This window comes from Acanthamoeba castellanii, assembly GCF_000313135.1.
Source record: "Acanthamoeba castellanii str. Neff unplaced genomic scaffold scf7180000084504, whole genome shotgun sequence".
NCBI lineage: Eukaryota > Discosea > Longamoebia > Acanthamoebidae > Acanthamoeba > Acanthamoeba castellanii.
Window position 1 is genome coordinate 25,044 of NW_004457700.1, and position 17,585 is coordinate 42,628.

The window sequence follows — 17,585 nt, forward strand, 5'->3', positions numbered from 1 at the left end:
TCTTTGGGCTTAAAAGGAAGGAAAATAGAAAACATGGAAGCTGTGCGGGTGGCCGAGGGTGGGCGGGTTGAAGTGGTGGAGGGCGCTCCCGTGCCGGTACTTGGCCCAGACGAGGTCCTAGTGCGTGTGCGCGCTGTCGGCATCTGCGGCACCGACCTCGAAATATGCCACGGGACGATGGGCTACTACACCCAGGGCCGCGCCCGCTACCCCATCGTACCCGGCCACGAGTGGGCCGGCCAGGTCGTGGCCCTGGGCACCACCTCCACCACCGGCGGCGGCCACGTCGACCACCACATTAAAGTCGGCGACCACGTGGTCGGCGAGACCTGTCTGCCCTGCTGGCGCTGCGACGACTGCGTCGGCAACAACTACCACCGCTGCGCCCAGCGGCGCGAGACTGGGATCATGAACAAGGACGGGGCCTTTGCCCAGTACCTCGCCTTTCCGGCCCGCAGTCTGCACGTGGTCGACCGGCGCGTGCCGTTCGAGACCGCGTGCGTGATCGAGCCGCTCACGGTCGCCGTGCGTGCGGTCAAAATGGGTGTGCGGCCGGGCGACACGGTGGTGGTGATCGGCGACGGCAGCATCGGCCTCCTCGTGCTCCTCGCGGCCCGGGCCTACGGCGCCCACGCCGTGCTCGTCGCCGGCACCACTCCCAACCGCCTCGCCAAGGCCCGCGAGCTCGGCGCCGACGCCACCTTTGACTTTTCGTCGACCTCGACATCGGCGTCGGCGTCGGAAACCGTGTCGGCGTCGGCGTCGGCGTCGGAAAGGTCGCCAGCGGATTCGTTCAGGCGGGCGGTGATGGCGCTGGGCGGCCGGGGCCGACTGGCCGACGTGGTGATCGAAGCCGCGGGCCAGCCGGCGGCGTTTGAGTCGGCGCTGGCGGCGGTCAAGGACGGAGGGCGGGTCACGGTGCTGGGCGTGTTCGGTGGCCAGCGGGCCAGCGTCGACCTGGACCAGGTCGTGCTGCGCGACCTGTCGATTCGGGGCACGGTGGGCAGCCCCGGCGTGTGGCCGGAGACCGTGGCGCTGGTCGAGAGCGGCCAGATCGCGGCCGATGCGATCATCACCCACCGGTTCGAAGGCCTCGGCCGCTTCCCCGACGCTATGGCCATGGTGCAAGCCCGCGCCGACAACGTGATCAAGGCCGTTCTGTGCCCGTTCCCATCTACCGATGAGACGGTGTGATGGGGTTGATACATTCATCTGTATAACACTGCAATCATCATAACCGCCTCCGCCTTTCTTCTTTATCGTCGCCATCGTCGCCATCAGCGTCATCAGCTCGAAGTTGAGGTAGCTGCGTGTGTTCGTCTTCAAGCTCAGCGTCCTCACAAAAAATAAAAGCGTAATAATTACGTGGAATGCGTGGAATGCATGACAAAGTTGTTGTGTGTTTGGACGGTCAGTATTTGTTAGGCCCTTATTGCTGTAAATACGGCTTGGCAAAGCTTGCTTCTAGAACCGTTACAGCCTTCCTTCTAACGCCCACCTCACTTGTGCGAGAACTGCGTTGGTACGGCTCCCTCTTTCCTCTTCCAGTTCATCTTTCTTGTTGTCGTTAGCCCTCTTCCCCTTTTTGCTCTCGCTCGCTGCAGCTCCCAGTGCACTGGATCGAGAAAGATGTTTTATTTCTCTTTTTTTCTGCACATCTGCACAAATCAAAAATGAATCTCAAATCTCAGATTTTTGATCAGTATCATCATCTTTTTTCTGCGGACTGGAGATCTAGCGCGAGGTGGTCCCAAACACGCAACACGATGTTCCAATCAACCCGGCCACACAGCACACGCGCCGCTGCCGGTTCTGAAACGCAGTTGAAAAGCGCAGCCCATTCCAACGAAACAGCAAATCCTTGACCATTTTATTTTTGTTATTCTTTTTTATTCGATTCAAATCGCTATCACTGGCACAACCACCACGCCCCAGTACTGCAGCGCAGCCAAAGACAAACCTTAAGTGCCAGGGTGCGTCCAGCCTGCTCTGCAACAGTGCAATCTCTCAGCGATCACTGGCGCTACAATAATCAATCATAAAAGTGACAAGGAGCCCAAGCATTTGGAGAAGTAGAAGAAGAACAAACCAACAACATAGATCCAGTGCACTCTTGTTTGTGTGTCTAGCTTGTCTAGCTAGAGATACGTTTTGAATTATGGGGTAACCCCAGATCCTCCTCCTTCAATCCTTCACTCACCTCATCTCCCGTTCTTACCCAGCAGGACGCGAGCTAAGCCCCCACAACCAACAACCAACAACCAACAACAGACATCAAGTAAGTAAGGAGAGTAGAGCCAACAATGCAGCAGCCACCAGCACGTCGCTATTCCATGGACCGGTTCGCGAGCGAGCTCGACTTCACCGACACGAGGCCGGTGCTGTTCGACGTCGGGTGGGAGGTGGCCAAGAAGGTGGGCGGCATCTACACCGTGCTCAAGTCCAAGTCGCCCATCACGGTCGAGGAGTTCGGCGGCCGCTACGCGCTGGTCGGCCCCTACAACCAGGCCACCGCCGCCACCGAGATGGAGGAGATGGAGCCCGGCCCGCTCTTCGGCCCCGTCATCGCCCGCCTCCGCGAGCGCTACGGCATCATCGTTCACTTTGGCAAGTGGCTCGTCGACGGTTATCCCAAGGGTACCGTGTGTGTCGTGTGTGTCGTGTGTGTCGTGTGTGGCACGGCTGACGGAAGCGTTGCGTGTTGTGTGCGGTGCGCAGTGCTCCTGATCGACGTGAACAGCTCGATGCATGAGCTGGACAAGTGGAGGGGCGAGCTCATGGGCGGCTGGGACGTGCCCGGCGACTTCGAGTGCAACGACGGCATCGTGTTCGGCTACCAGGTACGGCCGCACGACACGACACGACACGACACGCACAACACAGTTGTAATTGTAATTGTTTTGCTTACGTGTGCGGTGCGTGTCGTGTGTCGTGTGGTGTCGTGTTCACCAGACGGCGCTGTTGATCAGGGAGTTCACCCAGATCTACCGCGACATCCGTCTCATCGCCCACTTCCACGAGTGGCAGGCCGCCGTGGGCCTCATCGTCGCCCGCATTTGGAACGTCAAGTTCGCCAGCATCTTCACCACCCACGCCACCCTCCTCGGCAGGTACCACTTGACTGTCCGCCGCCACCCATCGCCGCCCGTCGTTGTTGACCATCATCTTCGTCTTCTTCATCATCATCATCAAACCATGATCGTCTTGTCTTCTTCGTCGCGTGCGCAGGTTCTTGGCCTCTGGCGGCGTGGACCTGTACAATCAGATCGCGCAGATCAACGTCGACTCCGAAGCCTCCCGCCGCGGCATCTACCACCGCCACTGGATCGAACAGCGCGCCGGTATTTTTATTTTATTTTATTTTATTACTATTTTATTCTTTCAATCACTTATTTTATTCTAATTATTAATAATTTTGTATTTTTATTCATGAATAATGCAGCCCAGGAATGCCACGTATTCACGACGGTGTCGGAGATCACGGCCTACGAGGCCGAGCGGATCCTGCGGCGGCGCGCGGACGTGATCGTGCCCAACGGTCTCCAGGTGAAGAAGTTTACGGCGCTCCACGAGTTCCAGAACCTGCACGCCAAGTACAAGGAGGTGATCCACGAGTTCGTGCTGGGCCACTTCTACGGCCACTACAACTTCGACCTCGACAACACGGTCTACTTCTTCACCTCGGGCCGCCACGAGTACTTCAACAAGGGCGTCGACATGTTCATCGACGCGCTGGCCGGCCTCAACTACCTCCTCAAGCAGCGAGGGTCCAACATCACCGTCGTCGCCTTCATCATCATGCCCGCCCCGACCAACAACTTCAACGTCGAGTCCCTCAAAGGTATAAATCACATACATTACAAATAAATAAATAAATAATAACAAATAAGTAATAAATAATAATATAATAATTGTGTGTGAGTGCAGGCCAGTCGTTGATCAGGGATCTGAAGCGTACGACGACGCACGTGGTGGAGAAGCTGTCCGACCGCATTTTCGAGGCCACGGCCCGCGGCCAGATGCCCGACGTCAACGATCTCCTCAAGGAGGAGGAAATCGGTGCGTGACCCCGCCGCCGACGCCGCTTAACACCACCACCACCACCATCACATCATTAGCGCGAGTGTAGCTGACCACGTTGTGGTTCATCATGTCGCGCGCGTAGTGATGTTGAAGAGGCGCATCTACACGGTGAAGCAGCGTAACATCTACCCGCCCATCGTCACCCACAACATGATCAACGAGGGTATGCGCTTGTGTCGTGCTGCATGTCGTGTGTGTGTGTGTGTGTGTGTGTGTGTGTGTGTGTGTGTGTCGTGTTGTGTTGTGTGTGTCGTGTGTGTCGTGCGGTTTCCAAAGAGTTGTTGGCGCTCAACGTGTCCGGTCTTCCGCGGCGCAAATAGGCAAGGACGAAATCCTGAACCACCTGAGGCGCGTCAAGCTGTGGAACGACCCCGCCGACCGAGTCAAGGTACCGGCCGGCCTTTGTTTGTTTGTCTCTGAGCGCGTGCGGTGCGCGTATGCGGTGGTGCGTGTGCGTGCGTGCGGTGTCGCGTGCGGCCTTGACTCACAGCTGCTCCGTCGCGTGCGCCAGGTGATCTACCACCCGGAGTTCCTGTCGTCGACTTCGCCGCTCATTCCGCTGGACTACCCCGACTTCGTGCGCGCCTGCCACCTCGGCATCTTCCCCTCCTACTACGAGGTACGCCGCGACCGCACTCCTCCTCCCCCCTGAACGCAATTTGCTGACACACGACACACACGACGACACACGACGACACACGACACAGCCGTGGGGTTACACGCCCGCTGAGTGCACGGTGCTCGGTGTGCCCTCGATCACCACCAACTTGTCCGGTTTCGGTAACTACGTGCATACCAACATCGAGGACCACGACTCCAAGGGTCTGTTCATCGTCGACAGGCGCTTCAAGGTAACCAAGAATGAATGGAATGACTGTGTGTGTGTGTGTGTAGCTTGCAACAATTTTCTCACACATATCCATTCGAACATATTGTGATGTGTTGCTGCAGGCGCCCAATGAGACGGTCGACCAGATCATCGACATTCTCTGGAAGTTCTGCCAGCTCGACCGCAGGCACAGGATTGAGCTGCGCAACCGCTGCGAGCAGATGTCGCAGATGCTGGACTGGAAGAACCTGGGCAAGGCCTACCAGGAGGCCCGCCACCTCGCCCTCGAGAGGGTCTACGGCCCCGTCGACCAGCCCGACATCGGCGCCCTCAAAATGTGCGCCCCCCCCCCTTCGTCACAAATGTGCGGTGTGTGCGGTGTGTGCGGTGTGTGTCTGACTGAAATGCAACGTTGCGTGGTGGTTGATATGTGTAGCAGCTCGTAAGCCACCACCACCACATACGGCCACGTCACGCCCGCCCCCTTTACGCCTTGTTGTTCGTGGGGCCGCCAACAACAGATCGCCAACATCTTGCTTTTTACCAATGGGAAGTGCTGCTGATCGCTTTTTCCTTATGTTTAATTAGTGCAATTTCCCTTTGAACAGCCCATTGGTCGAATTTTTTCCACGGCGGAACGAAAGGCGACCGTTTTTCATTTCTTTTTTTCTTTGGCACTTCTCTTTGTTGGATCCGCTCAACGTCGATTTGAAAGCGACCCATCGGTACAAGGTACAAGCAGAGGAAGTTTTGAGAGGCGAACGGCTTTTTGAATTGCTACGCACATTAATAGATAGAGCAGATTTAGAGAATAATTAACGCTCGCCCGATTGGATAATAATAGATTTAATATTCATAAATCGACAACAGCCTCGACCGACACATCAACATGTACGTAGAAGATGCATCAAACCCCGCCTTTTTCTCATCTGCGCACCTGGTCAGTGACAGTGGCATGCGCAATAATAATCCTGATTTTTGTTCTCCAGGTCTGACGCCTACAAAATCATCATCCTCGGCAACCCCAACGTTGGAAAGACATCTCTCATTCTCAGATGGGCCGTACGTCTTTCTTCACCCTCTTCCGTTCATTCTTTTTCATTCGCCATTTTGACTGTGTGGCCTTTTGCGGCCGCTACGGGCGCAGGAGGGAAAATTCGATGAGGAGGGAGCCGAGAATGTGGATTCGAAGACGAAGAGCGTGATGCTGGGCAACAAGGAGGTCAAGCTCACCGTGGTACGGCCAACGAAGTGTTGTGTGCTCGCTTCTCTAACCATTCATTCATTAATCTCGAATCCATCCCGCTACTTGCCAATTCGATCAGACCGACACCGCCGGCCAGGAGCGGTTCAGGACTCTCACTTCCTCGTACTACCGTAACGCTGATGCGATCCTCGTTGTTTTCGATATCACCAACGAAGGTACGTGGCTTTCACTGTTGCATCAATTTCGAAACGAGGGGCGAATCAATTCAAACGTTTCCCCTCCTCCACCTCTACGTAATTTGCTCTCCAGATTCCTACACGGATGTGCCCGCCTGGGTGGAGGAGGGCCAGCGCTACGCCGTTGATTCGATCATGTTCCTCGTTGGCAACAAGGCCGACGTGTCCGAAGAGCGTGTCACGGAAGCCGCCAAGGCCGAGGTTCGTTCACCCTCTTCTTCTTCTTCTTCCTCTTCCTCGTCAAGTGTGCCAGCCACCGAGCGAGCTCTGACCAGAGGTTCAACCGCTACACACACACACATTTCTACAGGAGTACGCCAAGGATGAAGAGATCGCGTTCTACATGGAGACGTCGGCCAAGACCGGCAACAACGTGGACGCTCTCTTCCTGGCCGTCGCCAAGAAGCTTGAGGGAAGGTGCGCTCTCCTTCCATCCATCCGTTCTTCTTTTTCTTCTTCCACTTCATGTTTGTTTTCTCACCATCTTCTGCTTCTTCTTCTTCTTCTTCTTCTTTCACAGCTTCAACCCTGACGAGGAGGAGGCCGACAACGGCAAGAAGGGCAAGAAGGGCAAGAAGGACGATGGCAAGGTTGACATCAAGTCGACGGACAAGAAGAAGTCGGGCGGCAAGAAGTGCACCATCTAAGGAGGCCCTTTAGGAAGATGGACGACAGGGAGAAGAAGAAGAGGAGGAAGAGAAGAGAGCACACTAAGAAGAAGGAGGAGGAGGAAGAGACTGAGAGTGAGAGGACGACGAGGACATGATGGGAAAAACGTGGACACAGTACTAACCACTTCGCATCGCCACCACCACCACCACCGTGGCGATTAGGAGGCGCGCACACCAAAGGGTCCCACCCTCTTGATTGTATCCATAAAGAAGGCAACAGCATCAAACAAACATCAACATCGTGGCCACGTCGTCTGTCGGAGTTGTAATTGTTTATTTATTTCCTTTACTGACGTGGCTTTGCTGCGGACAACAAGATCAACACGCAGCATCCACATCGTGCTCTGGGTAGCTCAAGTGTGGATCGCGCATCAGGGTTGCACTCACTCTTGATCACTCACAGGTTCGCCCTCTCGTCGCCCCCTTGCGTAATCTCGCTACTTGCTTTCTTCTACGCCTCCATCGTTTTTCTTTTTAATTTAAAAGCGCCCGCATTAATTGTTTTAATCTCATCTTCTCTCATCTCTATGCGCTGCTGCTGCGTTACGCGCCATCTGGTCTTGCACACGTCGCTCACTGCTCTCAATTCAATCGGCCTGCTCATCATCATCATCGATAATCCATCCGCGTAGGACGACGCGTGAACGATCAACAACGACGAAGAAGTAGCGGTGGTGAAGAAGAAGCCCAACCCTGCACGCAACAACAACAGCAAGAAGGAGAAGAAGAAGAAGATGCTGAACATCTCGGACGGGCAGAAGATCGGGATCCTGCTGACGGGCTTCGGCCTGTTCTTCACCTTCTTCGGGGTGCTCCTCCTCTTCGACCGCGGCCTGCTGGCCATCGGCAACCTGCTCTTCCTCACCGGCGTCACCCTCATCATCGGCGGCCGCAAGACCTTCCGCTTCTTCTTCCAGTGGCGCAAGCTGCGCGGCACGGCCTGCTTCCTGGGCGGCATCGCGCTCGTCATCGTCGGCTGGCCCTTCATCGGCATGATCGTCGAAGTGTTCGGCTTCATCAACCTCTTCGGCGACTTCTTCCCCGTGGCCCTGGGCTTCGCCCGACGGCTGCCCGTCATCGGCCACGTCCTCGAGCTCCCCGCCGTCCAGTGGGTCACCGACCGACTCATCGACTCCAAGCGACTCCCCGTCTGAGCACAAAGAAGAACAACGAAGAAGAAGAAGGTGGTGGAGAAAGTGGAAGTGAGTGCAGGTGGGGGTGACGATGATGATGAAGTAGAAGTAGAAGGGCGGGTGAATGTAAGAAGAGAGAGCTCGGGGGTGTCGATGGCGGGCGAATGGATGTGCATACGTACCAGTGGAAGAAGAAGAGGAAGATGAGGAAGAAGAAAGGGGCATGGCCAGGGAGAGCTAGAATCATCAAAAGACAAGACATATAAACATGCTCCAGTTTTGTGCACGTGCAGCTGCTTTGTTTGATTATTATTAATTATTAAAAAATAAAAAAGATAAATAAAAAACAAACAAAACACTCAGTGTTTCGTCCGAACTTTCAAACTGGGTTGGGCGTAGTGGCTACCGCTCAAAGAGGTTGGTCCAATCAATCAGAGGAGCAACATCTCTCGCACCCAATCACCGGTGGACTACGGCAGGCGAGCAGGGGAGGAAAGCAGAAGACAGGCAGACCTGACCGGCGGCGTTTTGCCCATTCAATTCGAGTAGCGCCAGATGCTGAGTTCCGTGTTCGGAATCGCCAATGGAGCTGCCTCAAGCGAATCGAGCGAGGAGGCCCTATTGAAGAAACAGGCCGAGGAAATGGAAGAGGTGCCTTCGCCCTTCGCCCTTCTACTCCCTTTTCTCATCATTAGCACCATTTCCTTTTTATATTTATTATTTTACAGCGGAGAAATGGTCACTACAAACCATCATCTAAGAGATGCACAAATCAATCGACCCACAAGTGAATACAATATTTTCGTTTGATTTGTACATAGTTTTACACAACATTTGAATATTATTAGTTCTGTAATACTAAATATTGTCTTTTCTTTCCACTCGGCAGGAGGAGAACGCGTTGCGGTGTCTGCGGTCGCTGAGCGGTTCGATGGAAGTCAACTACGTCGTCCACGAAATGTTCAAGTACAACGGCACCACCATCCTCGGTACCCAGGCTTCCCTTCGTTGGTCGTGCGTTGTGCATGTGCCGGGTCGTGTGCACACGCACACGCACACGCACACGCACACGCACACGCACACGCACACGCACACGCACACGCACACGCACACGCACACGCACACGCACACGCACACGCACACGCACACGCACACGCACACACTCCTAGTACTCACGCTGTACTATCGCATGCATGCGTGTCGCGTGTGTCGTGTCGTGTGCAGAGTTCCTGTGTGCGGAGTTGCGGAGATTCAAGCTCAACGACATCGAGTTCTATCTGCCCCAATTCTGCAATCTCCTCCTCACACGACAGCAGTACCCACAGGCCATCGAAGAGTACGCACACCCACACACCACCGCACACACCACCCGACCCGCATGTCCTCACTCCTGTGTGCGTGTGCGGTGTGTCGCGTGTCGTGTGCGTGTCGTGCGGCTGTGAGCAGGTGGCTCATCGGACTGTGCCGCAACTCGCTGCACCTGGCCCTGCGCACCTACTTCATCATCCGGGCGGCCGTCGAGGACTCCATCCCCGAAACCCTCAAACGTTCACGCCTCCTCGAACGAAAACTCATGGAACTCGTCCTCGGACCCAACTCAGGTTCGTGTGTCGTGTGTGTCGTGTGTGTCGTGTGTGTCGTGTGTGCTGTGCGTGTCATGACTGACGCCTTTGTCATGCGTGCAGATGAAGCGACGATATCGTTTTGGTTGGACGAGATCACGCTGGTCAAGACACTCACGCGCCTATCGTCCATGCTCAATTCCGTGCCCCTCGAACAGAAAAGTACGCCCACGACACGACACGACACGACACGACACGACACGACACGACGCGAGCCCGCGGGGAATATTGGCTGGTGATTGAACGTTTGTTTTTGTTTTTGTTTTTTCATTTTGAAGATACGGCGCTGCGTGCGATGCTGGGCCAGCTGAACGGTGGACTGTCGGTGGGCCTCTACCTACCCATCACGCGCGCCGACGACGTACGCCTCTTTCTCTCGATTTTGTGTTTTCATTTCGATACAGCTCCATTTCATCGTCCGGCCACTCGAGTGCGTGTCTCATGCTGTGTGTGTCGTGTGTCGTGTGTCGTGTCCGAAACCGACGACGACGGTACCGGGTTTGTCGTGTGTCGTGTGTCGTGTGTCGTGTGTCGTGTGTTGTGGAACCCCGGGTGCAGCCCTACAGTTGCCTGCTGAGCGTTGTGGCGGAAGACGCCTTCTGTCTGCCGACTCGCACGCGCGTACTGAGCACCTCTTTCCGTATTTATTATTTTTATTATTATTCTTTTATTTATTTTTATTTTCTTTTTTTCAATTATTTCTTTTCGCTGTCGGGGGTGTCTGATGAGCTCATGGCTTCGTCGTGGTGGTGGTGGTGGGGGCAGACGCCGTTCATGATGTTCGTGGAGGTGGCCGAGCTGGGCGGCACCTTCGGCACCCTCGAAGCCTCCCTCGCCCAATACCGGTACCCCCCCCACCACCACCACCGCACACGCGTGTGTCGTGTCGTGTCGTTGGTCGTGTCGTGTCGTGTCGTGTCGTGTCCTCATTTAGTTGGGATGGGCAGGAAGGACAAGCAGACCGAGGCATCAGAACCAGAGGACGAATCCCAGCCCCAAATCTACAGTACTCCCCCTTCCTCCCCCAAGCCTTCTCGACGCACACGCACACGCCACCGCACACGCGCCACCGCACACACACACGCACACACGCACAACTAATGCGTGCCGCGTCGTGTGCGTTCGCCAGCGTTCAAGGGGGTGCCGATCCACAATGCGACGGAGCTGATGAGCAAGTGCGCCCACCCCGACCACGCCCAGGACCAGCCCCACCCACCACCGCAGCAGCAGCCCTGCGACGGTGACCACCCGCCGCCCGGCGGCGCCCAGCCGGCCGACTCGGCCTCGGCCCCCGAGGCCCAGGCTCCACCCGAGGCCGGTAGTGGTGCGTCGCCGGCGGTGGGTGAGAAGTCCAACGCGAGGCGCGCTCGCGAGCCGTACGCCCCTCCCCGGCCTTCGCTCTTTGCCCCCCCCCCAAACGGTTTCGTTTTCGCTTTTGCTGACGTATTGGGGGGGAGGGCTGCAGGCAAGTGTTCGACTACGAGCAGCTGCTGGCGGCGATGGAGGAGCAGAAGCGGGAGTGGGCGCAGTACCTCAAGGAGGAGCAGCGCATCCCCGGCGCCGACCCGCTGCCATCACCACAATCGTCATCGTCGTCCACGTCATCATCGATGTGCACGTCAGCGTCGTCGTTGTCGTCGTCATCGTCGTTGTCGACGTCGTCGATGTCGGCGGCCGAGGGCGGGACGTCGACGAAGGGCGGCATCCTGGCCCTCTCCGAGAAGCTCAAGACCATCGTCAAGAAGGTCGAGAACGACAAGGAGGCCCTCATCTCCCAACTCGCCGCCCTCCAAGGTCCCCCCTTCCCGCCCCCTCCCGCCCCCCCTCTCCTGTCGCTCACCGCCCCCACCCGCCCCCTTTGCAGAGACGGAGAAGGCGGACGCGCTGGTGGACAGTCCGCTGGGGGACGACTACTTCATCACGTCGGTGGAGGAGTTCTACTGCGACGTGCTGGAGAAGGGCCAGCTCAAGATGAGCAAGCCGACGACGACGGCGCCGGGCGGGCCGACGCCGTACTACTCGGCGCGCGCCAGGTCGCCCAGCCCGCGCCTCTCCTTTGGCGACGACGACGCGGCCGCCGACGGCGATACCGACGAGTGGGTCGTCGTGCCCGACGGCGAGAAGGAGATGCGCCGCACCCGCTACGAACTCATGAGTGCGCCCGCCCCCACCCGCCCCCACCCGCCCCCTCCCGCCCCCTCCCGCCCCCTTCTGTCGTCTGATGAAGGGATGGTGGGTGCAGCGGCGGCGTACAAGGAACTGTGGACCGACCGCAAGAAGCGCATTCAGCAGCAATCGCCCTTTGGCGGGCTTCCCGGCTGGAGTACGCCACCCCCTCGCCCGCCCGCTCCTCGTCGCCGGCTCGCGCTGACCTCCAAACCCGCGCACGCGCAGATCTGCAGGCGGTCATCGTGAAGAGCGAAGACGACCTGCGACAAGAGCAGGTGCGCGCGCCCGGACATCCTCGACACTCCACGAGCGGAGAGTCGGCTTACACGCGCGCGTGTCGCGTCGTGTGTCGTGTCGTGCTGTGCTGTGCGTGCTGTGCAGATGGCGATGCAACTCATCAAAGCGTTCAGCGAAATTTTCAGCGCCAAACGGCTGCCTCTTTGGCTTCGACCGTACCTCTCCATCACGCCGCACACGCACACGCACACACCGCACACGCTCATCGCACATGTCTGAGCTTCTGCGAACCGCAGGTACGAGATCGTGGCGGCGTCATCGTCGACGGGGTTCATCGAGGTGGTCCCCGACGCCGTGTCGATCGACGCCATCAAGCGACGCAACCCCGACTGCCCCACCCTCACTGCCTACTTCCTCCGCGTACGCCTCCTCCCCTCCTGCGCGTGTCGTGTCATGTACCGTGTGTGCTGTGTGCTGTGTGCGGTGCGTGTCGTGTCGTGTCGTGCTGACGTGCGTGCACGCACCAGACCTACGGCGAGCGACACACGCCCACGTTCAAGGCCGCCCTGCGGAACTTCGTCGAGTCGTTGGCGGGCTACTCGCTCGTCTGCTACTTCCTCCAAATCAAGGACCGGTAAACCCACCCTCCCGCCCCCACCCGCCCCTTCCAGCCCCCTCCCGCCCCCCGTCTGACGGGGCAAGTGCGCACGCAGACATAACGGGAACATATTGCTGGACATCTACGGGCACATCGTGCACATCGACTACGGCTTCCTGCTGGGCACGGGTCCCGGCACCTGGGTCTTCGAGAAGGCGCCCTTCAAGCTCACCGTACTCTATCCCCCCGCCTCCATCGCTGCTCGTTGCCGTGGCCCCCGCACGAGACTGACCCAACACGCGTGCGGTGTGTGCGGTGCGTGTCGTGCGGCGTGTGCGGCGCAGGCCGAGTATGTGGAGTTGATGGGAGGCGAGACGTCAGACACGTTCCGGTACTTTAGCATGCTCCTCATCTCGGGATTCCTCGAAGTGCGCAACCACTACCACCGCATCATCAACATCGTCGAAATGATGCTCCCCGGTACGAAGCCCTCTCGCGCCACCTTGTGTGTGCGCACACGCTCACGACACGCACGACACGACACGCGCAGGGTACAAGATCGGCTGCTTGAACGAGACGACGGTGCCGATGCTGCGGGACCGGTTCAAGGTCACCCTCTCGCCCGACGAGTGCCAGGCCTTCGCCCAGTCCCTCATCAACGAAGCGTACAAAGTCCCCCCCAATCACTCTTCCGTTTCCCACCCGCTGACCGCACGCACACACCACCGCACACAACCAACACCGTAGGATGGGGTCGTGGCGGACGAAGCACTACGACAACTTCCAGCTCTGGACCAATGGAATCCTGCCCTGAGGACAGTTTACCTGTTTGGTGCTCCTGGATTATCACAGGGGGGGGGGACAAACAGCTGTACAAAAAGAGGCCATGCCTCTACTTCCGTTAGTGGCCATTTCTATTTGGCGGAGTATGCACTTACCAAACGTGGACTTAAGTTGCAGCAGTAATATTACTTTAATTTGTTGGTGTTATAAATGTTTTTGTATCGTCATGTAAAGTAGTGCAAAACCAATCTCCAACATGAGGATGCAAGCTCTAGGCCCACAGGAAGGGCCATTTTGGCCCAAGAAGGTGCAGGGAAAAATAGAAATCATATGGAATGGGAAATGAATTATACAGTGATTATGTCTTTTAAAAAAACAAAAAGTAGTAAGATTAGAGTAAGTGGCCCTAACCCCAGTTGCTTGTTCTGTGTGCAGCAGTGGAAGAGGTGAGGGAGGTGGCAAATGCACTCACCACCTATGTCAACACAGAGCTGCTCTTGGGAACAGGAGGGGCCTGGAGAAGAGGAAGAGGAGGATGACCAGGAACCATACCCTTTTATTCTGCCCTGTGGTTGTTAGCTTGTTGAAAAAGATGGGCAAACAGGTCCTGGAGGGGATCACCTGAGGCAAACAAAAGGCAGGCAGGCACTAGGTCACATGTACATGGAAATGGTACATCCACCCTCCTTGTGCTCTGGTCCCACAGCTGCGCCTCTTGAAATTATTTTCCCTAGATTTGATTGCATGTGAGCAGGATTTACACATTTTGGTGAGATGTTGAGGGGAAGCCCAAGGAGACTGTGTAGCCAGCGCCAGTAGGCCTCACACAAGTGAGAGCACTGACAGGAATCCCCTCCACCAGTCATGGAGACAGGCTGCCCCCTAATAAAACTTGCCTAAATAGGAGGGAAAGTCATGTCCCATCTCCTAGTTATGTAGAGCATTCCAGCAGCCCCACCTGCTGATGGCTCATGAGTGCCTGTGCTTGGGCGCACTCACTGTTAGCCCTTAATCACTCTTATCAAGTGGTTGTTGTATGTACTTTGTTGATGGGCTGCTGGTAGATCCCCTCAACAACAAACCAGTTAGGGTTGCTGTCACCTCAGCCCAGCATGCATATGGCCAGGTTGGTCTGGACGCCCTATGTGAAGCAGTGGCATTAGGTTGGTTGTGTGCATAGTGTGGTTGGTCATGCATGTGTTTTGTGTAAATATGCACTTGGCAAGCAGGTTACCACTTTGATGATGGGAGGGAGAAAAGTTGAGCTACCTTTATTGGTGGGAGGTGCTTACTTCAACCAACATGTGCCATGTGCACCTTCTTCTTGAGCATGTATCTGTGTTGTGTCCACCTTCATCTCCATCATGTTTCTGCCTTCCTCTGCCTTCCTCTGTTGTTGCCACTGTTTGCTTGTGGTCTCTGGTAACCCTTGCTGGTCACTCTTGCTGGTTGCCCTTGTCCTGTGCACTGGTCTGGTCAGTCAGCTCCTTGAGCTTGGCTGCAGCCTCCTGCTGCTTGAGCAGCCACTTCATCTCTTGGTTGTGTTGCTCCTGCTTGCACCACTTTACCTTCTTTGTAAGCTGGAGCACATACCTGGGCCTCACTGTTGATCAGATTCCAATCAAACTGAATGTCCTGCTTATGTCTGGCCTGTCTTTGTAGGGCATCAAGTGGCTAAAATTGAATCACTGTGGTTTGAATTTCTTCAGTCATTCCTGTCCTTGTTCCTGACTTTTCAATGGATTGCCAAGCCCACATTGCTGCCTCAACACTACAAGGCCAAGGACTCAACATCTATGTCACCATACACATCTCTCCTCTCTCTTCTGGTTAAGGCCCTGTGAGGGGGTTTACATCATCACCTTCCTGATTGGGAACTCATCATGAATTCTTGCACACTCCCATATCAACATGCAATAGTCATTGAGGTAGGTACTGAACTTGTCCACAACATGGTGTGTATTGCATGCATTGTGCATGTGTGTACCAAGAAGCCTAGAGAGATGGATTCAAGGGCATTGCAAGCCCAGCCACAGCCAAGGCCTCTAAGTTCATGGTGGCCAGAAGTTGCTGTAGTTGTTGTCGGTCAAGAAAAGGGGATATTTCTTTTATTCTTGCTCGCTGCTGGCTGCGGGGGCGGGCGGGATGGGCAGGCGCCGTCGGCCAGGGCGTTGTCGCGGGGGCGGGGGGGCCACCTCCATGATGCGCTCCAGGAGCTCCGTCATCTCCTCCGCCGTCACGTGCGGCTGCCCCGGCTTGTTGCCCCTCTGCTTCTGCTTCTTGTGCGGCTCCCGCTCCTCCTCCTCGACCGCCTTCTTGGCCATCTCCAGAATGATGGCGTTCACCTTGGCCGCGAACTCGGGGTCGGCGTCGTCGTTGCGGCGCCGCTGCTGCTTCTGGCGGTGGTGGTGGTCGGCGGCGGCGTCGGGGGTCTCGCCGGCCTCGTCGACGGCGTTGTCGTCGGTGGTGGTGTGGTCGATGATGATCTCGTCGTCGAGGCCCTCCTCGCGCAGGAATCGGTGGAGCTCGGCCTCGTCGATGTCGTCGCTGACCGCCGCCTCGACGTCATCGTCGATCGCGAACGGCAGCTCGTCGTCTTCGCCTATCTCGTCCGTCTCCTCCGGGAATTCAAAGCTTTCATCCTGCACACGTCACACGACACACGCGCGATACGACACACGCACACGACGCACACGCGAGATGTGAGCTTCACGCAAGCAACGAGGCACGACCAACGGAGCGCAGGCGCGCACGTACCGTGTCAGCCAGCTGCGCGCGCATCTGGGCGACCTGCTCCGGGTCGATCTGGAACTGGCCCTGTGACGACGGCAAAGCACACACCAGTGAGCACACGACACGACACGACACGACACGACACAACACGACACACATGGCGCGTGTTGTGTGTACCTCGGCCTGGCTCCATTGGCGCGCCCAGCGGTCGGCTTCGGTCTCCTCGAGCGGCCGAGGCGTGGCGAGCCCGAGGGCCTCCTCCTCGCTCTCGTTGAAGATCACGCCGAAGAGCTTCTGGGGCGGTTGGGCGATGACGAGCGCGCGCCTGCGCTGGCCCTGCTCGCGGAAGGGCAGCTCGACGATGGGCCGCCTCATGAGCCGCGGATGATCAATGATGGCCTGGATGAGGGCGTCGCGGCCGAGAGCGGGGTCGTGCAGGTTGAGCTCGGCGTAGAGCGGATCGCTGGTGCGCATGAAGTCGCGCGGATCGTCGATGCCCAATTCGGCCATGAATCGCTCTACGTCGCGCGGGAGGAGGGGATCGACGGTGATGTCGATGATGATGGGCTTGAGCGAGCAGGCCTCGAGCAGGCGGATGGCGCCGTACGATGATTTGGACCGCGGGTAGTGGTAGATGGTCGGACGGCCCATCTTGCGCGTAGGAGCGCCGCCAGCCGCCAAATTGGGCGGGAAGAGAGGCATCTCATCGAAGCTGGCGGAAGTGGCAGAGGGTGGCGTGGCAAAGCGGGTCGAAGACTTGGAGGCTGCAGCGGCGGCGGGTCCCATCTTGTTGCGCGTAGAGGAAGATTTCGCATGGTTGGTCGTTTTGGAACCAGATGCAGATGAGGAGGAGGAAGAAGTAGAAGGGGAGGGGCGTTTGGGAGTTGAAGATGACGATTTGAATCGTCGAGCGGTGGCGCCAATCACAGAAGATGAGGCAGAAAATGCAGATGGGCGTGTGATTAATCGCAAATTCGAAGAGGAGCGTGCAGAAAGGGAAGATGCGGGAGCAATCCTGCCACCAAGCTGGAGGGTGGAGGGCCAGGCTGCGCAGGCCTTTCGGGAGATCACCGGACGCAGCATGTTGGTTGCGCAAATCGTTGATCACAACGCTCGCGGGATGAATTTTTGGCACCTTTCGAAGAAAAGGCTGCTCGCGAAGGAAAAGGACAAGGAAATGAAGAGCGGCAGAACTGGCAATGCACTGCCACCATCACCTCTCGAACAGATGATTCACACCAACATGACAACTCATTAGCACGAGGCTCTTGTCAAGTTGTTGTC

General features: G+C 57.0%; 6 protein-coding genes across 6 annotated transcripts; 5 read left to right on the forward strand and 1 right to left on the reverse strand.

Moving 5' to 3' along the window:
* Window positions 1–33: 33 nt before the first annotated feature.
* Window positions 34–1,194, forward strand: ACA1_326110 (alcohol dehydrogenase GroESlike domain containing protein; the record flags this gene model as incomplete). The annotated part of the gene is made up of 1 exon (XM_004355396.1): window positions 34–1,194. One exon carries the CDS (start codon window positions 34–36, stop codon window positions 1,192–1,194), a length of 1,161 nt encoding a protein of 386 aa, XP_004355449.1.
* A 1,109-nt stretch (window positions 1,195–2,303) lies between these two features.
* ACA1_326120 (glycogen synthase Gsy1, putative) lies at window positions 2,304–5,358 on the forward strand (the record flags this gene model as incomplete). Its single annotated transcript, XM_004355398.1, has 11 exons — window positions 2,304–2,637; window positions 2,719–2,840; window positions 2,953–3,110; window positions 3,229–3,341; window positions 3,443–3,841; window positions 3,928–4,059; window positions 4,166–4,246; window positions 4,404–4,471; window positions 4,595–4,702; window positions 4,791–4,934; window positions 5,035–5,358. The coding sequence occupies 11 exons, from the start codon at window positions 2,304–2,306 to the stop codon at window positions 5,356–5,358; spliced, it is 1,983 nt and encodes a 660-aa protein (XP_004355450.1).
* A 758-nt stretch (window positions 5,359–6,116) lies between these two features.
* Window positions 6,117–7,002, forward strand: ACA1_326130 (Ras subfamily protein; the record flags this gene model as incomplete). The annotated part of the gene is made up of 5 exons (XM_004355400.1): window positions 6,117–6,149; window positions 6,238–6,334; window positions 6,429–6,556; window positions 6,666–6,772; window positions 6,876–7,002. The coding sequence occupies 5 exons, from the start codon at window positions 6,117–6,119 to the stop codon at window positions 7,000–7,002; spliced, it is 492 nt and encodes a 163-aa protein (XP_004355452.1).
* Window positions 7,003–7,760: 758 nt separating this feature from the next.
* ACA1_326140 (ferric reductaselike protein) lies at window positions 7,761–8,180 on the forward strand (the record flags this gene model as incomplete). Its single annotated transcript, XM_004355402.1, has 1 exon — window positions 7,761–8,180. The coding sequence occupies one exon, from the start codon at window positions 7,761–7,763 to the stop codon at window positions 8,178–8,180; it is 420 nt and encodes a 139-aa protein (XP_004355454.1).
* Window positions 8,181–8,714: 534 nt separating this feature from the next.
* ACA1_326150 (phosphatidylinositol 3- and 4-kinase) lies at window positions 8,715–13,599 on the forward strand (the record flags this gene model as incomplete). The annotated part of the gene is made up of 21 exons (XM_004367737.1): window positions 8,715–8,810; window positions 9,049–9,148; window positions 9,384–9,495; window positions 9,606–9,760; window positions 9,845–9,943; window positions 10,060–10,142; window positions 10,340–10,402; window positions 10,547–10,626; window positions 10,729–10,787; window positions 10,911–11,157; window positions 11,247–11,575; window positions 11,646–11,936; window positions 12,009–12,104; window positions 12,176–12,225; window positions 12,332–12,402; window positions 12,484–12,607; window positions 12,715–12,821; window positions 12,901–13,018; window positions 13,130–13,265; window positions 13,336–13,450; window positions 13,533–13,599. The coding sequence occupies 21 exons, from the start codon at window positions 8,715–8,717 to the stop codon at window positions 13,597–13,599; spliced, it is 2,598 nt and encodes an 865-aa protein (XP_004367794.1).
* A 2,077-nt stretch (window positions 13,600–15,676) lies between these two features.
* On the reverse strand, window positions 15,677–17,087 carry ACA1_326160 (ArsC subfamily protein; the record flags this gene model as incomplete). Its single annotated transcript, XM_004367738.1, has 3 exons — window positions 15,677–16,210; window positions 16,326–16,385; window positions 16,479–17,087. 3 exons carry the CDS (start codon window positions 17,085–17,087, stop codon window positions 15,677–15,679), a joined length of 1,203 nt encoding a protein of 400 aa, XP_004367795.1.
* Between the last annotated feature and the right edge of the window lie 498 nt (window positions 17,088–17,585).